Source organism: Ochotona princeps, chromosome 32, assembly GCF_030435755.1.
Source record: "Ochotona princeps isolate mOchPri1 chromosome 32, mOchPri1.hap1, whole genome shotgun sequence".
NCBI classification, from domain to species: Eukaryota; Metazoa; Chordata; class Mammalia; order Lagomorpha; family Ochotonidae; genus Ochotona; species Ochotona princeps.
This window is the reverse complement of record NC_080863.1, coordinates 2,186,898-2,210,985: the sequence shown is the minus strand read 5'-3', so window position 1 is coordinate 2,210,985 and position 24,088 is coordinate 2,186,898. Positions and strand designations below refer to the sequence as shown.

The window sequence follows — 24,088 nt, the reverse complement described above, 5'->3', positions numbered from 1 at the left end:
TTCCTCTCCAGGGTCTTATGGACGAGTCAGAGAAGGAATAAGGAAACAATCCAAGTGTTAGTTACCCTTTCATGCACATGAGTGATATGGATGGAGGTACTGGCTTCTGGCTTCACACTGTCCAGGCCTTTGCCATTGGAGCCATTGGAGAAATTAAAAAGTAAATGGAAGATCTTATTCTGTCCCCCTCTCTGTCTCTCTCTTTCTTTGGTAATTTTTATTGCTATGATTTCCTGATATGGTTTTGTAGGCAGAGTTCCCTTTCCAGCTCTTTCCCTTCCCTTCGCATTCCTCCCTATCCCAGCATTTTCTCCCACAATATTACAATAGTTCAGTCCTTCAGCAACCATCAGAAGTCCAAAGTTTTGCTGTTTAAGTGTATCATGGTATTGCTGGTTTAGGCAATGTTAGAAAATTTAGTATCATCATGTATGTGTAACAATTTCATTGGGAGTCACTCTAGTTTTCAAACAGAAAAAAAATCATTGATCTTTTAAAAATAAGTTTATTTTTATTGGAGAGGCAGATTTACAGAAAGAAGGAGATGGAGATAGATCAGCCTCCTGCTGGTGCACTCTACAAATGGCCACAATGGCCAAAGCTGAGCTGAACTGAAGCCAGGAGCCAGGAGCTTCATCCGAGCCCCCACTTGGGTGCAAAACCCCAAGGATGTGGGCCATCCACCACTGCTTCCCCAGGCCACAAGCAGGTAGGTGGTTGGGAAGTGGAGCAACCAGGACATGGACCAGTGCCCATACGAGATCCCGGCATTTGCAAGGGGAGAAGTAGACAGTTAAACCTTCATGCCAGGCCCAAAAAATCTTTTTAGCAATTGAAATGATTTCTGTGTCTGTTCAGTGTCATAATGGGTCACTATAGTGCTTAATAAATATATACATATATTATTTGTGACACTAACCCAATATTAGACAGCATGTTTTCTATCTAAAGCCAAAAGAGTTTTCAACAAAATATATTTGGATGATTTCCCAACCAAAAAGAAAGCAGGAACCATCATAGCTAAGGAAACTGAATAAACCCTGAAGAGACAGAGTTGCAAAAAGGGATACTGGCAAAGCAGCTGCTGGACATGAAGAAATGACAAGTTCCATCCCTGCACCTGTTCTTTTGTTATCCTTGTTCCACAGTACGGCTTTTGGCTTTTTTTCTGCCTCTCAGCTATCTTTCTCCTTGTTTATTGTAATCCTCTTTCGGCATTTTCATCTTCTTTTCTGTATTTTTTCTCCACATATAACCATCAGTTTAGTCTTTGTGTCTATTTGTCATCTGCATCATGTAGAAATGATAGGAGAGTCAATGATATTTTTATCTTGTAGCCTCATAATGTTTTCCTATTAAAAACACCAATCCTTTCTATTAAAATAAATGAAAAGCACTAAAGGGATATAGTAATTGGCATAACTTAACTGTACTTGTTTCAAGTAATTTTTGCAAAGTGGTGCATAAGCAAACCCTCCATCTTTTTTTCTATAAAGAGCACTTTAGTTATAAAATATAGATACTCTGAATAATCTGTACTAGAAAAAAATTTTGATGAGAAGACCACCTAAGTCACATGTTCTACAAAGGGATTGTAGTCTGCTGAGTTGAAATTCACTACCATCCACAGCACACATTCTATACTAGAATGTAGATCCATTAAAAGATAATGAAAATGCTTTGCTGATATAATGATGATTGTGCATCGTGTATTAATTTTCCAATAAGAAAGCAGAAGACTTCCAGCGATTATTTAACAAAATGTTTAATCTTTAACTATATACAAGCCAAACAAGTAAAATGTTCCCAGTCTAATGATGTTCAATTCAGGAACATTTACTGAATGCTGTGCAAATGTAGCTCCCAGTTATAAAAAGCAGTTTCTACTTTCAGATGTTTATAGATCTAACGGTTTTATTCCCCCTATGTCTCTCCTATTCTTTAAATCAGTAAAATGTATTTCCTTCAGTTATAATGTGATTATGTTTTCATCTGACTTCACAATATGTAACTAGCTCATCTTGAAGATACTTTGCAGCAAATGTACATTTGGATTATGCTTCACTGGTTGATATCTCAATAACTCCTAAAATTAATATTTGCCTTAAACATTTAAGCTGTACATGTATGCAATTGTGAGCATAATTGGATCATATAAAATATAGAGATATCTTAAATTTCTTGTATTTTCTTCCGTTAGAAATAGATAAATTTGGGATTAAGGTAGATTTATGCAATTAAAATCTTCAGTAAATCCAATTACTTAATTCTGATGTATTTATCGTTGGTTTGTGGATTGTAAAATCTAATTTATTTTACTTATGGCTCTAGTGATTACTAGAGATCAAAGCTGAATTATAGCCGCATAGTGGTTTTTAACGTATGATTTTTCAGGAATACACACCTTCATAAATAAGAATAGAAACAACAAACTGAGACTTAGTCCAGATAATGGCAAAAATTTGGATTAGGTAGTCACCTTGTAGGAATCAACTCCCAAAAGGGGTTTGCCCTGTTTGTGACTTGGATTAGAACTTGTGTCTGAGAATGCCATGGGAACTCCTGCCTACAATCAGCTTCAGAACTTGAAACAAAGCGGTCACTCTAAAGGGACTTAGCAATCAAAAGGATGACTAAATCTCTACCCATAACTGGCATTATTTCTTCTGCAACACACAAGTAAAGACAAGGAAAATGAGGTTGTGCCACAAAAAAAAGGACTATCACCCACTCAAATTTGGGCTATTACCATCTTTATGTATTTCTGGTCATATTCATGGTATGAATATGTTTTAAGGAAAAAAAAATCCTTAGACTTGTAAAGAACTATCACCTTAATGTACTGAACAATATTGGACCTATATTACTCATCTTACGTAGAATGGAGTTCATTTACAAGTGCAGCAATTGTGTCCTTTCATATTTTAATATGGTCTGTTTGGAAATTAATTTTAAAAAGTTACAAAAGAACCTGCCAGTAGTGTCTCTGCTCCCTCATATTCACGCAGCACAGTGCTCACTTTAATGTCTACATATTTTAATACTGCATACAATGTATTAACTTTTTGTAACACTGGATAATATACACTACAATGAACATAATTACCATCCAAATACACAATACATTCCTAGGTTTTAGAAGCTAGGGCAACATCATCTTATTAAAACACAAATCAAATACTATTTTGTTATTTTCATCTTTAAAGACAAAAAAAGAGTTTTATAGCAAGAACTAAATTAATCAAAGGGATGGTGGGAGGAACACAGCAGGGCTTAGGGAAGAATCCTTGAAGAAGGATGACTGTTGGAACAATAGACTCCAGGTGAACTACGGACGTTCACTGAAACAGGATGGAAGCTGCGCTTGTCTACACCAACAGCCTTTTGCGCCAGTCGGGACAGCAAAACTGCTCCCTTCCTAAATTTTGCTATCAGGGATTCAAAACACTGATAGTTAGGTCAGGTGCTTCTAGGAGAGAGGGACTCCAGAAAGATTTTCCTTTGCCTCAATGAAATAGTGATTTCTGAAATAAAAATTATGAGAGTTAAAACCTATTTGAGAAGCAGAAAGAGAACGCTCCCAAAAGCTTTTCAAACAGGTTTTGCCTATGTGCTGCTGGGTTGATCGCTTTTTATTGTTGAATTCGCACATTAAAGAGTTACTGTTTTTGTCCATTTTTTTTCCTAACCTGGGACTTTATTGAATTGATTTATCAAATTCTAACAGTTTTTGGTAGAATGCTTAGGTTTTTCTTTGTACAAAATCACGTCTTCTGCAAACATGGGTGTTTTGATTTTACCCGGTATTTTCACTAGGGTGAAAGTGAGAAATTTATACAGAGCCTAGCAGACAAAGGCGTCTCCATCGCGTGTGACGTAAGAAAATGAACGCAAGCAGAAGGTTAAAGAGCAAACAGTGGGCACTGAATAAAAATGACAACAGAAAAACACCAGTAATAACCTCAGTAAGAGTCAATACTTCCTCAAAAATATGCCTCAATAAAATCTCAGAGAAAAATTCTTAAAAATAAAACTTGCAAGTTATATATAAGTTAAAAATTGCCATAATTGTGATTTTCAACTGAAACTAGTTGGATGCTATTCAAATAGCGAATAACCCCAGGGAAGTTCAACTCCTTTTATGCATACACCACAGAGATTAATAAATCAGTAATATAATAAAATGCATTTACACACATAAACCAAGCTTTTTTTTTTTAACAAAGTAGATTTTCTTAGTTATCTTTTTTTTTCTTTCCTGCTTAATTAAGAAATACAAAATAATAAGTAAGTTTAAATTTACAGCTAAATTACTTCTAATAGTGAAATAACCCCTTACAGCAGGTCTTTGAGTCATTAGAGGATTGTCAGATAATTTCTTGTGGATGCAAACAAGATAATCATAGCAGTGCATGCACCACGTAGCCCTTTATTCAAACACTAGTGGTCATGCATATTCAAAAGCATGCAAATATTGACTTTTCTGGTAGCTAGTGGATCAGATTGAAAACATGCGTGACGGGAAGTTATCATCCCTTTGTAGAGTGTTGTGATGACCTTCCTGCCCTCTGTGCCAAGGCTGTATTCAGCTTGAAACCCTGATTTTCATAAACTTTTAACAGTGTCTACCACTTGAAAGATGAAATGAACATCTGCCTGAGGATACATACACCTTACCAACACAACCAAAGCTTGGAAGAAATAAACAGGCTTCGCGTTATCAGAACTGTCAAGAGATCCAATTGGAGAAAATCTCAATTCTAAATACTTTATCTTTAAACACATTTTAGGTACTATTTTTGCCTCTAAATAAAGTGTAAAAATAACACAATCTCATGCATTAAAAAGTTATATTTAATTTCTGCCCTTCTAAATACGGAGGAATTATTAACTGATACTACTTTTAAAAGATATGCATAATGATAAATCTATAGTGGCAATATACCTGAAAATATAGTAAACAAAATTATTCTATTGTTACAACTTAGGTGCACAGAAATTATATTCCCTTGTATTAACATATTAAGGACATAAAATAGGAAATGAAATTAGACAAGAAAGTCCATAGCTTATAGAAATAACAGAGATGGTTTGCTAAATATTATTTGACATTTACCTTAAGGCTGAATCTTGTTCCATTTTTGTATAAACATTTTAAGTTTAATTCCCTATGAAACTTCATAAGCACCTCAGAAATTGATTGAAATATCAAGTGACACCCACACTCTTGCAGAAAATTAACCAGGTAAGATACCACGTGCAACACTTGTGATTGAACTTTTAAGCACCACATGTTCAGTCTCTGTACTTAGGTACTAATGTACACCCCGGATGTGCTGTCTTCAACCCAGCTGGAAGAGCAAAATAAAGGGCTTTCAAACAGCATGGTAACACCAGGCTCACCGAATTGAGCAAAAATCGACTTCAAAAAAATCTGTAGAAATTGACCAAATACCAATACCAATTTCTAACAAAATGTACTATATCATGATGGATTCAGAAATAAGAGATAAAATCAGAGATAAAAACAAAACAGTTACTAAGGTACGCAAAATGCAAATACCATGTTCTAATTTAGTAAGATTTTGCATTTCATTTGAATGTAAATTATTTCACCTAACTTACCAGTTTATCTAATAGCTGCTGAATAATCTACGTCATTTTGTAATAAACCTTAGATTTTACACCTAGGGATCCTGAGCTTAGGAACACAATGAGAGCAGTGAACCTAACACTGAGTCTGACACAATCATTTTGATAGGCAGAACCAGAACTATCAGGCACTCTTTTTTCTTTCTCTCACTTGGTCACTTCAATATTTCTGCTAGAACACAATGATTTGTAGGAATGTCTTTACATAGTCCAGTATTTTAAGATATAATTTATGGAGCCAGTGCAATGACTCACTGGCTAAAATCCTCGGCTTACACATGCTGGGATCCCGCATGGGATATTCATTTGCAGAACTCAGGCATAAAATATTTAGTCCTCAGTAATTGTATCCACTTGTGAAAGATACTAGATCATATCAGTATTGCAAATTGTTCATAAGTCACTAAGTTGTTAATTAATAAATAATTAATTTCTGTTGTCTAGGACCCTAAATAAGTGAACGGTTTTCCAAAATACCTACTAACATGTAATCGCATTTTGTGGATAAAGCCCCAGACTCAGCTTGTTGTGAACGAGCACCAGTAGCCTTCCGTGGAGCAGGCCACTGGCTCTCAGCATGGGTGGCTTACCAAGTGACTAGAGACTCAGGAGGTAGAGTGAAACCCTGTACCCTGTGACAGAGGGAGCCAAACTTGCTCAACAAAATACTAGCTAATCATATCTAACAAAGCATCAAGAAGATCATCCACACAGATCATGTGGAATTTAATGGAGAATGCAAAGAAGCTTTAACATACAGATATCCATAAACATGATAGACCACAACAACTGGTTGAAGAATAAAAACCATATGATCATCTCAAAAACATGAGAGAAAGCACTTAATTAAAATATAACATGCTTTCATTAAAAAAATCATTAAGCAAATTTGGTATAAAAAGATTATAGCTCAGCATAATCGAGGCTGCATCATATTCCAGCCAACAGCCAACACCATATCCAGTAGCATTCAGTGCTAGATAAGGAGGTATACTTTCACTGTTACTTTTCAGTTTCATTCTGGAAGTACTAGCAAGATCTACTAGAAATACAGTAAGTGGTTATAAATTTTCAAGAAGCAAGTAAAATATCCCTGTTAGTAGATAACTCAATCTTATCTACAGGAGAAACAAAGGATTGCACTAAGATAATATTGTAACTCATAAGAGAATTTTGCAGAATTACAGACCACAAACTCAACACACAAAAGTCAATAACTCTGATAAATACATATAGCTCCTTAGCCAAAAAAAGCACTTGTTAATTGATAAATTAACTTGCACCGTAAAAAGTAGTATCAGGATTGACACTGTGCTTCAACAAGTAATCCACCACCTTCAAATACCAGCATCATACATGGGCACTGGTTCGTAACCCAGCTGCCCCATTTCGGATCCAGCCTTCTGCTTATGGCCTGAGAAAGCAGTGGAGGACAGCCCAAAGCCTTGGGACCCTCACCCTGAGTCTGACCTAGATGGAGGCAAAGCATCTGGTTGACTCTCCTGAGAGAGCATTCCTTCAGCCCTTTTCGGCAACCAAAGCCCCAGACTCATATCAATTCCATATCTTGGAGAAGGGAACAACCATGGACTTAAGACACCTATTATTTGAAAATCAATATTGTCAGAGATGTTTCACATCAATGATGGCTAAAAGGAGAGATCTTTGCACTCATTTTAGTACTTAAATGTACACAAAGTATTATAAACTCTAAAGGAAAGTATAAAAGCATAAGAACTTCTAATACTTTTTAAAAAGTAGTGAGTAACACAGGCTGATTTTATTAATTAGGAGAATTCTACTTAAATTATGTCCAATATTAAAATCATTACTAACAAATTTTAATATACTTCAAGTTCTAAGATGTTTTCAAGTTTTAATAAAGACTGTTTATGAATACATTGATTTTCCTTTCAAATTTAACAAATGTGAAGTTGTATTTCAAAGATTCTATGATGTTATAAAGAACATATTTTTTTTGGCTATGTGATTAAATTTGCCATGGGAATAAGGTGCTATAAAACACCTGGTATATAATTATTGGTAAAATAAATAATAAGCTCCTGAAAATGAAGCTAAACATTGATAATTGAATCCTAATTGTAGGCTGATATTTAAAATTTCTATTGATGTGAAATTCATTTTCTAATTATTAACTTTTTGGATAGTCAATCTCTTTGTAATTAACTCAGTAAACACTTCACTCCATTAACTCATTTACTTTTCAGCAAACAGATTTTCTGAAACATTTTTAAAAGAATTATTTCTTCTAAGAAAATCTCAAAATTTTATATATGCACAAATGAAACCAGCTGAACTGCCCCTGTGATACCCCAAAACCTCATTTATACTTCAATTATATCTTAATTTTAGAAACGAAAATTCAAATACACTCTCTAAATTTTGCAAATTTAATGGGCTATATGAAATTATCATATGAACAGGTCAACTCCATCCCTGGCTTCTTTGGATGACAAGAAAATCATGCAAGTCGTCTCTGGTCTAGCCAAAAGTTAGAACAATTTCAGAGATCAGATCCACCTCTGATTTTCCACTTACGGCACCGGTGGATGTCTCAAAACAGGAAACAATAATTGTTGATCTCTACAGACATCGTAAGGTCAGCTTATATTAAAGGGTCAAAGATTGGAATTGATTTTTATGAGGTGATCTGATATATTGGATTGGAAGTTCTTCTACGTAAAGGCTATCAGGAGAACAAAGGTCAAAAAGTTGAAGTTTAGGAAACATTAGCCAAAATCCCAGGTCGTACACTCATGCCTGCCAGACATGAAAATGCGCAGATCTGTAAGACTGAAAAAAGAATCACTTCCTGCCTGAACGTACATGGAATATTTCCTGTATATTCCTACATATATGATTATTCTTTAAACTTTTTTTTGAAATGAGGTACCAAATAAAAGGCAATACTATCAAATGCCTACACAAATCCACCTCTGTAGAGTCATCACTCTAGCCTACTATGGGGATCAAGAAGTTGCCTTACTAACAAAAAAAGTCAGCGATTTGCAGCTAGGCATGTTAGGCCCCCACTCAGGACACTGGCATTTCGTAGCAGACCCAGCTTTGAGTCTGTTATGTGGGTTCAGGTCCAGCTTTCTGTTATTAATTCTAGAGAATCAGCGGAAGGTAGCCAGAGCGCTTGGACCTCTCCCCCACCAAATCGAGCTCCTGATCCAGGCCTGGCTACTGAAGCTATGTGGGAAGTGGAGCAGCAAGTAGAAGATCTGTGTCTTTGTCTCTCTATCAAACACATACATAACAAAAATCTTTAAGAAAACAAAGCCTACTCGGTTCCACCATAAGGCACCACATAAACTTGCAAGGATTGGGGAAGTATTGTAATTTTTAAAATCACATCCAAAAATTAAACAACTATCACAGGACAGAAGGATGCACTGATACATTTTAATTTTAATATTATTTAATGTATCTTACTAAAACAAATGTATGTTACTATGGAATAATAATTCAACACCATGTTGTACATATTTTTCACATTCTGTTTTCATGACATGTATAAAAGCCAATTTATGTTATTCCTTGTTGCATAGATGAGGAATACTATATATGACAAAAAAGAAAATATCAGTTAACAAGACCATAAATATAAGCTAAAATTGAATAGTATTTGTATCTAAGAATCCCACTATCATGTTTTTTGAGTACCTCAATGACTCCATGGCAATTAGATCCTAAACAAATCATATTGATTTTTTTAAAGGTATATTTATTTTTATTGGAAAGTTAGATTTACAGAGGGGCAGAAAGATCTTCCCTCCTCTGGTTCACTCCCTAAGAGGCTGCAACAGCCAGAACTGAGCTGATCCGAAACCAGGAGCCAGGAGCTTCTTCCAGGTCTCCCACAGGGGTGCAGGACCCCAAGGTTTTGGGCCGTCCTCTGCCACTGCTTTCCCAGGCCACAAATAACAAGCTGGAAGTGGAGCAGCTAAACAGAGTATGAAAAATGTCTAACTTTAATTATTTATGTGGTAGATTCTATCAAATAATGCATAATGGCAAAAGGATTAGATTCTCTTAATGATTTTGGTAAACACTGCCTACATTTTTTAGTTATCAGATCAATAAATATCTTTTTTAAGTTTTGAAAATTCATGAACCATCTGACAATATGTAATATTCTGGCTTTTTAACAGTAAAAAAACTCAATTAGATCAGTGAGTACCAAGGTATTTAAGAGGGTGGCGCCGTTTACCTAACACTCAATGCTCTGGTAGTTACCAGGAAAGTGAAATCAATAAGCTAAAAACAGTCAGTATTCGAGAATTAGTGAATTAGTAGGCAAAAGAGAACTATGGTAAATATGAAGGCATGCCAAAATGTTTTTTAAAAAACAGGATTAAAGATGATTGACATATCTTCCACATACTTTCATGAAGCACCCCCTTATAAGTATCATATGTAATACATACTTCTCATGTATAAAACACTAAAACAATTTAAGATCAAGGAAATGGATTTTTTAAGCAATAGTACCTACTCAGACAGACACACATATGTGTACAATTACAATAAAGTATACATAAGTACTGGCTTTTTTTTAAATGATTTTGAAGTTTAGGACAGGAATTAGGCCTGAAACATTTCATGCAGTTTGGTAAAAACATACTCTACTTACATATGTCTCCTGCTAACTTTGGAATGGTTTTCTGGTGATTATTTAATACACAACGACACAATTGGAAGCTCACGCACATTCTCCTGAGTCAATGAACGAAAGAGTCTGATTGACAGTGACACTATCACTGTGGTGTTTGCTTACATGATTTAGGAAACAATAATGTCCCAGGAGGCAGACACCAATAAACCAAATACAATTAACCGGATAAATCAATGCTACCTCCATTCTCCTTTAACATCCGTGATTTTAGATATTTCTGCTAAAATATTCAATTAGGAGTATTTGATGTCTGAGTCAGGATTTGATTCACGTATTTCTCCTTTAAGAAAACAAGCAAATGTATGACATTTAAAGTTAAGCTAGTTTTGGAATGCACAAATGTTTCTCTTCTACTCAGCTTGTGTAAAGACGTTCAATTTGGGGAACAAATACAGATGAAAAGAGAAATGGATAAATGGGAGAGGGCAATGAAAATTAGCCTTCGATCGACAGAAACTGCTTGCGTACTATAAAACTGTCTGTAATTACATCCATTTAAACTTCTTCTTAGCAAGAGATGTCTTCTTTTAGCAAAGCTTCCTCGTGAATACCATTCCTTCAACAATAATCCAAATGGACAGCTCACTGCCCTTTTACAAGAATATGGCATGCAGCCATCGTAATCTGACCCATTGAAATAGATGAAAAATGTACCAGCGTCCCAGTGTAATTTTGGATAGCAGTGACTTAACAGGCTTTAATTTGTACTTCACTGTAATATCTCTTCTCATTTCTGTGATAAATGTTAAGCAGAGCTGGCACTATTAATAGCATGCTAGGATCTGGACGGGGCAAAAGACTGTGCTTGGAGTGAGGCAGAACATGACCTTAATTGTTAATGTAATGCAGCACTTGCTTGAAAAGGCAAAATGAATGAAATGACTGTTTCAGTGGAATCCTGAATAATGCAAAAAGTCTACAATTATAAAATACGTCACCCCAAACACACTCCTTGGATCCATATTTCGAGGTTATATGAGGTCTGATTGCCTTTTAAATTTCCAGTAGAAAATATAAGAGATAATAATACATCTTAATATATAATTGATAGTATTTAAAAGCATTAACTCATGGACTTGAAGCTAATAGGTGCTGTAAAACAAAAATAATAAAACTGCTAACAGAATCTAAGGGTTATTACGATTTTATTCCCACATTCTTTTGTGTGTGCATAAAGATCTCAACATCATTTAATATTCTGCATTTTTCTCTTCGCCTTGTAAAAATAATCTTTCAACTCAACAAACTTCTGGTGACTTTTCTACAAATTAATTACAATAATGGTGGGTTACGAAGATCAAAAGTTGCACTCAATGTTTGGTGTTTAGTTTTGACATGCTATTTTATCCACCGTCTCTTTTTTTGTTTTGTTTTGTTTCACTTTAAGAAATAATAAGTATCATATATTTCCACATTTTCCCTACTTCTTCACCAGTACAGCATTTAAACATAATTCTGAATGAATCCTTGATGCTTTGTTCCTATCTTTCAATTATTTTGCTTTTTTATAGAGTTCAGCATACTGAACCTAGTTGTTCAACAGACAATATTATTTCAAAACAACCTACTTCTGTCATGTAATATATGCCGCACTCCTTTTTTCTCTATTTCTTAATGCAGTAAGATATTAATTAAATTATTTATTTGTCAAATCATTATAAATTAATCACATAGAAAAGATGTCCTAAGAAAAGGAGCAAAAAAATGTTAAGGACCCTAGAGAAGTTAAAAAGGATACGTAGCTCTACATAAAGACATAATTGTGATTCTAGGAATAAAAAAAAAGACAGAAGGATACGTGAGAAATAATTCGTATCCCACCCTGCTCGCCCATTTGCAGTGTTTACAGAATTGTGCTACCATCAGCACTGTATCATTGTTTCGCCACCCGCTCCACCTCCCCCCACCAGTCACTCTCCACCTGACCCCACTTATCTCTGGCTCTAAAAGCCACAAAGATCATTTTTTGTACTTATGATATTTACTTGTGAACACTTACTATAGATTCAACCATGCAATGTGTGATATTTGTGTCTCGCCACTTTCACTTACTAAAATGTTCTCAAGTTTCATTTGTGTCGCTGCATGTTACAAATACTTCATTACTTCTTCTAAAGAAGAACAGATCACTGTATCAATATCTGTTTACCTCTTGCTGGGCATTTTTATTGCTTGCTTTTTTTTTCCTGTTATGAATAACATGCTATGAACACCTGTGTCCAAGTATTGGGTGGATAAATGTATTTATTTCTCTTTAGCATATTACTGAGGAGTTAAATTGCTGGGACACGTGGTAATTCCATATTTAAGACAAATTGATTTGATTTACAGGAATATTGCTTACTGAAAACAAGCTACACACCAACAGAAGAAAAACAGACATGAAAAAGTAGGAAAAAAGAAAGAAAACCGAGTAAGCAAACCGAAGAACAGAAACCGCAAACAAGTTGCAAAAGCCCCCAAGAAAAGAGAACGCATCTGTTTGTCTTCTTACTTGGCGGTCCTGTTGCATGTGGAGTGTAGAGGTACCTGGACGTCTAAGGTTCAGACTTAACGAAACCCCCAGGCCAGATGCCCAGCGTCATTCTTGTCACTTTTCAACTGAGCCATACACACTAACCATTAAAAACTGCACTGCCAGGCTTACACTGGAGTAGGTGCCACCACTTACAAGTGGACTTTGGTAATAAAAATTACAAATGTATCATTAGTCCAGAGACAAAATTGTTGAAAGCTAAAACAGAAAATCAGGTTAAGTATATTGGCCAACAATGGGGTAGAATATTAAGTCATATTGCCTTAAAACTATAGCTATACAGTGCTGGTTCTGTGGCATAGTAGGCTAAGATTTTGCCTGTCAAGCTGCATCCCACATGGGCATCGGCTCCTGCTGCTCCACTTGCAGTCCAACTCCCTGTTCATGGCCTGGGAAAGCTGGGGAGGATGGCCCAAGTCTGTGGACCTCTGCATCTACGTGGGAGACCCAGAGGGCTCTCCTGGCTCATGGCCTTCACATTGGCTCAGCTCTGACCATTGTGGCCATGTGGTCAGTGAACTAACAGATGGAAGGTCTCTGCCTCTCTCTCCTCTGTGTAACGCTGCCTTAGTCTTGGGAGGTGTTTCCCTTTTATATAAAGAATTAGCTAATTGATCGCAAACATCTAGAAGAAAGGTAGCATATTTTAAGCTTTTACATTCTGCTATGCTAGCTGAGTCTCTACGCTTGCCCTCACTAAGTGTGTAGAATTGCAAGTTACTGTGAGAGATGCTTTGTTCCAACAGTAGCAGCCAAGGACACACTATCTAATCGGCATCTGAAATTGAAGCACAACCTTCATGAACCTACTTTGGGGATATCCCCTAGGGTAGGAGACTGAAGTGACATAGACAAATATTTCCTTCCAAGTAAGGACAAAGGGAAGTCTAAGATTTAACCTGAAGAGCTTGTAACCAACAAAATATCTAGATGGTTTGTCAAGCAGAACAGTTGCTGAATTTGAATAATCGTATTTCCAACTTCCATGGTAAAGTTTGTTTGTCTTATCCAGATGTATGCTGGGATATCAGATGACAATATATAAATTCTTCAAGTGAACACGGATTGTAAATGAAAATAGAAAATCATAATCTGAAAATGAAATAATGCAACCTGAACTTAAATTCAAGTTTTCTTTTAATTTTCTTTCAATTAAGAAAGTCTTTGTTGTAATTTTAATTAAAAGATAATGTTACTAAGCATTTGAATTTTAATTCCATGCTGCTCATAAACTTTTGTTGGAAAAAATCTGTTATCAACAGTGAAAAAGATAGCTTTCCTCTATTATGCAGCTTTTAGTTAAATGGAAGAAATACAGATTTATTAGGTGCCTATAATGTGAATGTCAAGTATTTGACTCTTGAATCATATTAACTTGGAGATGGGGTAGCTTCAAGATATTTTTCCTTACAATCATGTTTCCCAACCCTTCCTTTCCATATTTCATTAGAATTTTTAGATGCTTGTAAGCATTATAAAATTCACTCACTAATAATAGCACACAATAGCAACAACACAGGTCTCTGTTATGGCTTTCATATTGCCAAAAGCCACTTCAATAGTCAATCCATTCAATTTTGAGCTTTTGGAAATAACAGTGTTGAAGACCAGAGAGAACTGTAAAGTGAAGGTCCCTTTAATGTGGAGGGGCTTCATTGGTATATCAAAAATATTTCTACTCACCAGGCATAGTACCGTTGTGGACTCTTGTGAGGCGAGCCAGTGGATCTGTCTGTATGCTTACTTTAATATCTGTATCTGTTCTGTTCTATGCTATGCTATGCCATGCCATTCTAGTCTATTCCATTCTACTTTGTTCTATTCTCTGTCTTGCCCTCTCTTGTTCACTCGCCTCCCCCTTTAACTAAAGACATTCTATAACATCAAATACATAGCAAATGATTTTATGATAGCATAGGCAATGTGATATTCTGGGGTGGCTGAGGGACATATTAGAGTTGATAAAGAGCAGAAATAAAGTCTGAGTACTAACCCCGTGAAGGTCAGCTACCCTCTGCAGCAGCTAAATGGAGCAATGTTACAGCCAGGACATGACATTCCCCAGGACTCATGCTGGGCAGAACAAGAAAGGGGGGAAATTTTGTTTTCTTGGGGTTTATAGGGCCTAGATAGTTTTTATTCATTTTAGCGTTAATCCCTTTAAAATTCAGTGTCTTTAGATTTTAATTTGCATAGGGTTTTAGTATTCTGATTAAATTTAGTTAGTGGCATTTCCAGGCTTCAAACAGAAATGAGTTTTGTAATTGTGTTTTAGACACATTCTTAGCTCTTTAACATATCTACAAAGTTATATAATCTTACTATAGAATTTTGGATACAATTTTACATTAGGCTTGCAATCTGCTGGACATAGTTTTGTGAAGTACGAGAGAATTGGAATGGTTTTCAGTTAACAGGGAATAGTGTTACAGTTAAAGTTTTGTTTTTGTGATCTATCTCAAAAGCTTTTAATGATAAAAAAAATCTATATTTTTAATTATCAGCAACTAGACGAATCTTGGGCTTAAGAAAATATAAATAATTTCTAAGGATGACCATGCTATAGACTCAATACATATTAAACAATTTAACTAAGTACCTGAAGTAAAGTTGAAAATGTGAAGGTAGATGTTCCACTCTGTTGCTGTTTTTGTAACCAACCCTTTGAGTCATTCTTTCTAAGGGTCCCTGCGAACCTCTATGCAGGGAACATCCTGCTGCAAGTGAGCTCAGAGGAGCCCTGGGGTGCAGACCAAAGAGCAGATGGGCTAAATGATGTCATTCTGCAAATATCTACCAACGTATGCTTCCAAGAATGCCCGGAAAAATGCCAAACTCTGCAACTCTCTACCTGATTTTTTTTTTAAATAAACTATCCAAATTACCATATCTATGAAATGAAAGTGAATTTTATTTTAGTTCATCACACTGGAAAGTTTTTTTTTTAAGTGATCAGGATGGCTGTGTCAGGTGGAAGTTGTGTTAGATCGGCAACAGAGGTGTCAGGACTCGGTGACAGTCTTCATGGCCATGGTGAGGAGTAGTTTAAACATTGCAGCTGAGTCCACTAAAGGCATATGGTTTCCCTCTGTTTATGTTCCTACTGCCAGCAGATCACTTACTAAATCAGTATAATAAGATCAGGAAAGCCTGGAGTCAGAAGGCACTAAAAATAGATAACAGAATCAGATGACAAGATAAATGGCTTGTTTGTCCAGCATATAAAGGTTTAATTACAATTTCATGAAATGCTCAATTTTCCAAAATGATTATTTCTCATGTAAACCCGTATTCTTCCTAACATCCTTCTTTAGGTTTCAAGCTTTACCTAATGAAAATTTTTCTAATCACTGAAGTTTTCTTAAATCATATTTCCCAGCTCATGATATCTATAGAAGGACAGACCTTGGCCAGGATCCTTCTCTGCCCGGAGCCCTCCACCTCTCTTACCATTTGACTTCTTTTGCTCTTGTGTGTCTTGCTCAGGATAGAGAAACCCTAGAGTTACCTGACAAATAGCCATAAGCCTGCTTCCGGGACCTGCGAAGGTGCCTTTCTGGGATAGGTAGTGTTTATTTGCTTGTTGTTAATTTTCCCAAGAGTTAACAAGTGTGTAGGTGTTAGATGAGCGGGGCAGGGCAGACTGTACAGGGGTATAGTATTTTATTTTCTGAACTGTCAAACTCTTAGACATTTTAAACTTAAAACATGCATTAAGCAAGGCTATGCAATTTAATATATACCCAAACGACTTAGATCTCACATATAGGTGAAAACCCGTTTTCCCTTCAATTTCTAAAATCCCTTCTGATATAACATTGTAGTTAATGAGTGAAGGTGATTTGAATTGCTGGATAATTATTTCCTTTTTTTTTTTTTTTGCAGTAATTTTGGTCAGAATAGTTAAGTCATTATAAGTTGCCTGCTGGTAACATTTAAGTATTCCATGGAAACCAGAAATACAGTTTAGAAGATTTCTCCCTTCACTACTGATGAAAATCTCCCTTTTAACGTAGATTTGCCCTAAAGTCAACTCACTTCATTGTTTTTCTGCCTAGCTACATGATACCCATTTTTTTGTATCCAGTAGCTTTACATTTCTTTACATATTAAAAGAAATCATTATCATCTGTTAAGTCAGAGTTTCCTTTCAAGTTCCAGAAAATATTCTATCCAAAGTAAGAGTTGACCCACTTCAAGGACTCTCAGTGTTCCCCAGCTAAAATGTCAGTTTGACTTCCTTTCATCTCAGGTAACTCTGTTTTCCTCGGCATTTCCATCTTTTTTTTAAAGATTTATTTATTTTTATTGGAGTGTCAGATACACAGAGAGGAGGAGAGACAGAGAGGAAGATCTTCTGTCTGTTGATTCACTCCTGAAGTGGCCACAATGGCAAGAACTGCACTGATCCGAAGCCAGGAGCCAGGAGCCTCTCCTGGGTCTCCTACATGGGTGCAGAGTAACAAGGCTTTTTGGTCCATTCTCAACTGCCTTCCCAGGCCACAACAGGGAGCTGGATGGGCAATGGGGCTGCCGAGATTAGAATTGGCCATCCATATGGGATGCTGGCACGTGTAAGATGAGGACTTTAGCCACTGGGCTACCATACCAGGCCCCTTCCCTTAAGTTTTATACTGAACAATATTATTACTTGTAAAATAGAAAACTAAGTAAAGGAGATGCTGAATTCTAACTTGGATAGACAGAATAAGCAGATCTGCAGCTAGACAAATGTATTTTCTTGCATGGCTGCAAAAAATTAACCTAGTAATAGCTAAATGGATTTATTCAGATTAAGTTCCAGCTCATGACAGCCACAATTCCTGCCACAGGACTAGTTCACACCCTTGCTATTCTACTTCCATTCACCTCAGCAAAAAGTTGAAATGGCTTCTGCTTAGAGGTTCTGTAGTGCTTTGGTAAAGTTACTCAAAATTATTTGTATCTCTGCATTGGACTTTCTCCGGCACTAGGAAAGATTTTTCTCCCTAAACCTAATATTGGCTAGATTTTATGATAGGCATATATTACTCCACATCTAGGGAAATGCAATTTTGTAACACATGTATATTCCCTAAAGCTGCTCATAAAACAAAACCACTTTACAATGATTATAATATATGTGCGGAATATTTAGTTGATCATACTGTATAATCCAGCTATAAAGTCACTTTTAACAAAATATGTGCTTCCATAGCTGAGAACTGCAACCCTTAAAAATAAATAAAAGCAACATATAACAATAAATGTAAAAAGTTAATTATAAATTATGCGACATTATTTTCTTAGATGACACATCATGAAAGATGACAGAAAAGGGACTATCTTTGCTCTTGCTTAAATACAGGATTCTGCGAAAAATAATTAATCTTAAGAAAACAGTACTATATTTATACCAACTTTCATGTAGCTAATTCATGGGGCTTGCATTAAATATTTCTGTATACAAATATACTGCAATTGATAGATTAGCATTTTGGTTAACTCATCACTCAACACAACTATTTTCTGAATATCTTTTATGAAGAAGGCAGTTGCAGGGGTGTTTAGTAAGACACACAGATACAATTGATGTTATAGGAGAAGTTTCTTATGGCAGATGAAGCCACCCCGTGATCCTGGCAACCCAGGAGAGTATCCCATGAGAGGTGGACTCTTCATTGCTCCATTTTTCATCCAGTTTCCTACTAATACATCTTGGACAGCAGCAGAATATGACACAAGTCCTGGAGTCCCTGGTACAGGTGTTCAAGGCCAGTATAGAGGTCCTGGCTTTCTGCATTGCATGGTCCTACTCGACTGCTAAGATCATTTGTACAACATGGTGATTGTGGCTATTAACAATACAAAAGAATTTTCCAAAAACACATGTAAATGGAAAGAGACAATGTACATTTTCTATCCACTTTGTAAGACCCCTTCCACTGGATGTTTTAAAAATCAAAGAACACATGTTAAGTGCCCATATTATAGAATTATATCTATGAAGGTAATACTTACGTTAATTAGCTACATGTAGTCATTCTAAAATGTATATCTATTTAAGTAACATCACATTGTACGACATAAATACATGCAATTTTATGTCCATTGAAAAGATATCAGATTTTAACCCAGACTTTCTGACTCCCCATCAAATGACACAAATAGAGCAAACATTAAAACATTACAAATAACAATCATGCTTTTTTTAGCAAATATTATCAGATACACTTTGTTAATTATACCAATTATTACTCTAGGTTTTGTGGTTTTATGAACAGTTTCTGTTTTTTATTAGTTTTAAAAATTAAAACTGAAGTGAGTCAAATTACTCCTTTATTTGTTATCATTAAAGAATAATCATCTAATTTATTTTGGGGGAAAAAGATTGTCTCCCATTTTACAGTTTTCAGTTTTACTGACAGTCATGGTTACATTGTTCATTTGCGTTTTTAAGTGTAAATTAGTGATTCATTCACTTTTATAAGATAGTACTTTCTCATCTTACAAAAAAATTTAATTTATACTGATTATTATGGGGGCTGCAAATGATGGTCATAATTTTACGCATGGATTTCCCCTTAAAAGACTAACTGTAATGTCTCTGTAGAAAGTTGCCCAGGATTAAGATTTAGGGTTGGCGATTCCAAGTAAAAGCAGTAGAGTAATTAACGTCACCTCAGGAATTTATTAACTGTATAATCTCAGGAAAGTTACTTAATCTTCCAGAATTTGCTTTTGATACATGGAAAGTTGTGCCTATTTCTTATATTTTTTCAATATGTAATGAAACTGAAGAAACAGATAAAATAAATAGGTTTGTGGTATATAACGGGAGATCAATAAATAGTATCCATCCTCTTAAGCTTTTGAACACAAAACAACAATAAAATTAACACTTAAACAGAAGCAAATTCCATCTATCATTCCTTAATATTGTGCTTGTATTAAATGGACACTATTTAAATTTATATTGTTGATATAATTAATATTAAAATATGTGCATATTTATAGTATACATAAATTATAAGTGATATTATACATATATTAGCCTGCTACAAGTATATGTGTAATTTATATATATGTGTGTGTGTGTGTATACATGTGTATATATATATAAAATCTAGATAAGGATTTTTAAAGAAGAAATGTCTAAGTTTCCTATAACCTGATATCCTAGTACTCAGAGATGTGGTTAGCATATAATTATGCTCAATACCATTTGAGTAAATTGTTTTATGAATTATTATTTCATCAGATTGAGAAATTCTTAGTTATGATAGCAAAATAACAGATCCACCTAGGAATTCTCTGAACTCCACATCTCACACCACCTGGACAACCTTACAGACAAACTGGAATCCCAAGATGTTCCCCAAATCTTAGGTAACAAAGAGGCACCGATGATCTCCCTGAAGCTAACTTCACTCTATGTGTGCCTCAGTTGGCATCCTTGATACCCTTATCAATACGAACCATTTCTTCTCTCTATACTGCCCCCTGGATTTTGGTTTATATGACATCCTTATCACATGTGGCAATAAACTGCTACTTATTACAATATAATTAGTCCCAGCTGTGGGCACTTTTCCTCAACATCACCAAACCCCAGCTATGCCATGCCATCTTTAAATAGCACTACCTCCTGGTGAACAACAACAAAAATCTGAGAAAGAAATCACTGTAAACCCCGTCTCAGCAGGTGAGGCGATTTATTGGTAGGTAAACTTGAATTTTAGGAAATGAGGAGGAGGAAGAGTTCATCTCACTATATTATCTATTTAGTTCTTCTTGGTGTAAGAGACATAACCAGTTACTTTGGAAAAACAAAGTTTGCTGGATGATGACAACAATAAACAGAGAAAGGGATGTTGTCTTTCTGCTTTATGACACAGGAATCCCTGAGTCAAGAGTGACATCAACAGAACAAGGTACCACATGCAGAAGATGAGAGGATCAGAGTCTTCTAGAAATGTTCCTGACACTTTCAGAAACATGACCTGAGAAGTGAGATTAACGATTAATCAAAGGCTGTAAAAATGGGAGTTGAGAAGGGGCTATACAATTAAATGAGAATGCAATTCACTTTTTGATAATTCATTATCAAGGAAGGTAAAATATTTGATTCTCCGAATTATTGTCATCCCCCAACAGGAAAGCAATGGTTTTAATGGCTAAGAACATTACCTTTTAAATTATTAACACCTAAAATCATGTTGGAACAGCTGTTTCTAAGTGCCAGTGTGATAACATTTCAAAATGCTTCCCAGAGCGGGAACATTTCAGCACAAACACCCAATCTTCTTGTTACCACACATTTCTGGTTTACACTGAAGGAAGCGACCTGAAAGCCACACGCGAATGCTGGAGCAAGTGTCACTGGCAACAGTGAAGAGAGCAGCGGCTTCCTCTTGGAACTTTCATTCCATTGTAAAAGAACACATGCTCAAAACAGCATTTGGAAAAACAAAGTTACTCCTACTACATGAGTTAATATGATATATGTGCCTCGAGGCAATAAAGTACCAAGGAGGGAGGTACATGAAACTTCTTTCTCCTGAAACAGAGTTGCAAATGTGATTGAAGATTTACCTGAAACACCGGGCTTCCTCAAGAGGATGAAGCTCTGCCCTCGTGTTCTTACAATGCACGCATCATTTACATGCACATCAGGAATACATTTTGGAGGAGAAATCCCCGCTTGCACCACAAAGGTATAAAATATTCACTTAACATGACTGCTTTGAGGATCAATATGAATAATAATCTTACATATAAAATAACAAGCTCTACTTCACTTCGCTGAAAATGAGTACCAACAATTTGGAAATCCTGGAATGGCAGCCTGTATATGTTTTTCAGACTTCAGTCAAATAAGCACATACCATGACAAAACACAGACAAAAACCTTGCGGAGAAACGTTCAGAAAATATTAATTTTGATTTTTATTAAGCGAGCTTGCGTCAGTGCCTGAGCACTGAAACGCGTAGCTGCCACTTCATCCTGTTTTGCAACATCCAGAGGCTTAGTAACATATACTTTCTAAATTTGTTGAATTTTGAAGAAAAAAAAACGAATACATTCACTTTCAGGTTCAGAAAACAGTGATGGAAACTGGACACTCGCAAAGGCACAGTGAGGTTTGGGATTAAAGCGGCTTTGGTAAGGGGACGGGGACAGAGGTACGGCCTGCATGCTCACCAGGGCCAGCATGCACCCATGAATGCAGCGGGCACAGCAGGGCAAGGACAGACAGCACCCATTAACAGTCACAAGCCAATTGCAGTCCTTTATCATTAAACACTGAAACGGGAAAAAAGAAAGTGTTTGTAGGGAAGTGAATCGTCCCATGTCTCACCAAATTTGGCTATACCAATAAGTATCAATAACTTTCACTTAATAAATAGCTTCTGGCTGTTTCAAGGAAAGCCAAATGAGGTGGAAATGACTCAATCGCTGATTCTCCATGAGGTCTGCTTTGCACATTCCACTCACATTTCTGACAACATAGAAACTCACAGGGACAATGTGCGGCAGAAATCCCACCAGAATATACGGGAATCACCAGAAATCATGCAGAGGTTCCCCAGAGGTGTCTAAAAAGAGATCTCCAGAGAGAACCCTGTTGTTCCAGACAATTATCCAAGAGTTCAAGACGGCACGAAAGCCACACTGAGGACTATAAGCCATCATCGTGTCCTCACAGCACGCTTGACCTTCAAGGGAACACCACAACAGTTTCTATCTCCTACAAACTTATGTAACTGTTATTTAAGACAATAATTCCTTACCTTTGATTCTTGAACTGTCTTGGTTTTTTTCCTGCTGGAATTAAAACAGAAATAGATCAAAATCCTTAAATAACTATTTGACCAACAATCTGATATGTTCTTACACACACACTCATGAAACACCATAACAGTGTACTCACCATAACAATTCATATGACATATTTTCTTAAAACTAATAACTCTTTATGGACATATGTTTCTCTAAAAATAATAGATTATATGAAAAAAATAGTTATACATAATTACAAAGCTAATGAATATTTAATGAATAATACAGCCTCTCGAATGCCCTGGATCATTCGGTCTAATTCAGCAGATATTACATGATATTTTGAGAATTTGTTGTCAACAGCTCTACATCAAACATAAATTGCTGATGAATAAAAGTTTTAAGAGTGAACGTGGCAAAGAATTACATCAAAAAGACAGAAACTTATCAACTGCTGTCCTTCAATTTCATTTGGATTCTGAACCATTCTTAGCTTTGTAAGGCTAAAATTGACAACAATCTTGCTATTTTCTTGAGTTCTGTTCTGCCCAGACCTGTCCCTCAAATGGATCTAATCTTTATTAGTTACCAGGCAACTCTGTAAGAGTCAGCTCGCTTTTACACTTTAAGTAGATGAAATTGTACACACCCTAACTTCATATTTAATAATCAAACACGGTTCATCTTAAGTGTTTAAGGGTCTCACAATGAAAATGACTTTGAAATTCAATTCTAAAAGAAAAGTCAGTCACAATCAATTCCAATACAAATTCACAACACACTTAAAATCAGCGTACTTTGTGACAATCCCTAACACAATAGTCAGATTTTGAGGATGGAAATGCGTATTTACTGAACAAGCTAGATCAACGATATCTTATAGGACTTCACTTTCTAATTTTCTCATCATCATGTATCCAGCCTCTGTTCTTGAATAATATTGTCCACAGTGTTAATTAAATCACAGTGTTAATACGCACGTATATATATGTATATAAAACATCTATTTCTTTAACATAACAAATGGTACAAGATACTGTGCTGATAGATAGATAGATACATAGTTAGATAGGAGTTGTACAGGTTTGACGCATTAAAACGTTCTTTATCTGGCAAGCTTTACTTTCTTCAGGTAACGGAAGAAGAGGCTTGCTGAGTGCTTAGCTTACAGTATTTCCTTTCATTCATTCGGAAGCTACAGTGAGAAAGAGAAAGAGGGAGTGGAGAGAGAGATAATTTATCAGAGGGTTCACTCATCAAATGGCTGCAATTGTCCGGGCTGGTCTGACCAAAGCCAGGAGCCAAGAGCCAGGAAACCCCTGAGTTTCCCACATGGGTACAGGGCCCACGTACTCAGCCCATTTTCTGCTGCTTTCTGAGAATCACTGGGAATGATCGGGAATGAAGGAGCCGGAATTCTAAACGGTCACATATG

General features: G+C 35.9%; 1 protein-coding gene across 5 annotated transcripts in view; it reads right to left on the bottom strand.

The window, feature by feature from the left end:
• Positions 1 to 24,088, bottom strand: part of FSTL5 (follistatin like 5) — a 274,244-nt gene that overhangs the window by 202,805 nt on the left and 47,351 nt on the right. For 2 of the 5 annotated variants that reach the window (XM_058657545.1, XM_058657548.1), the window contains exon 3: positions 22,665 to 22,698. In XM_058657545.1, the coding sequence (XP_058513528.1) occupies positions 22,665 to 22,698 (34 nt within the window). Of the gene's footprint in view, positions 1 to 2,404; positions 2,521 to 22,664; positions 22,699 to 24,088 lie in introns of those variants that run through there. The other 3 variants (XM_058657547.1, XM_058657550.1, XM_058657549.1) reach the window with 2 other exon arrangements.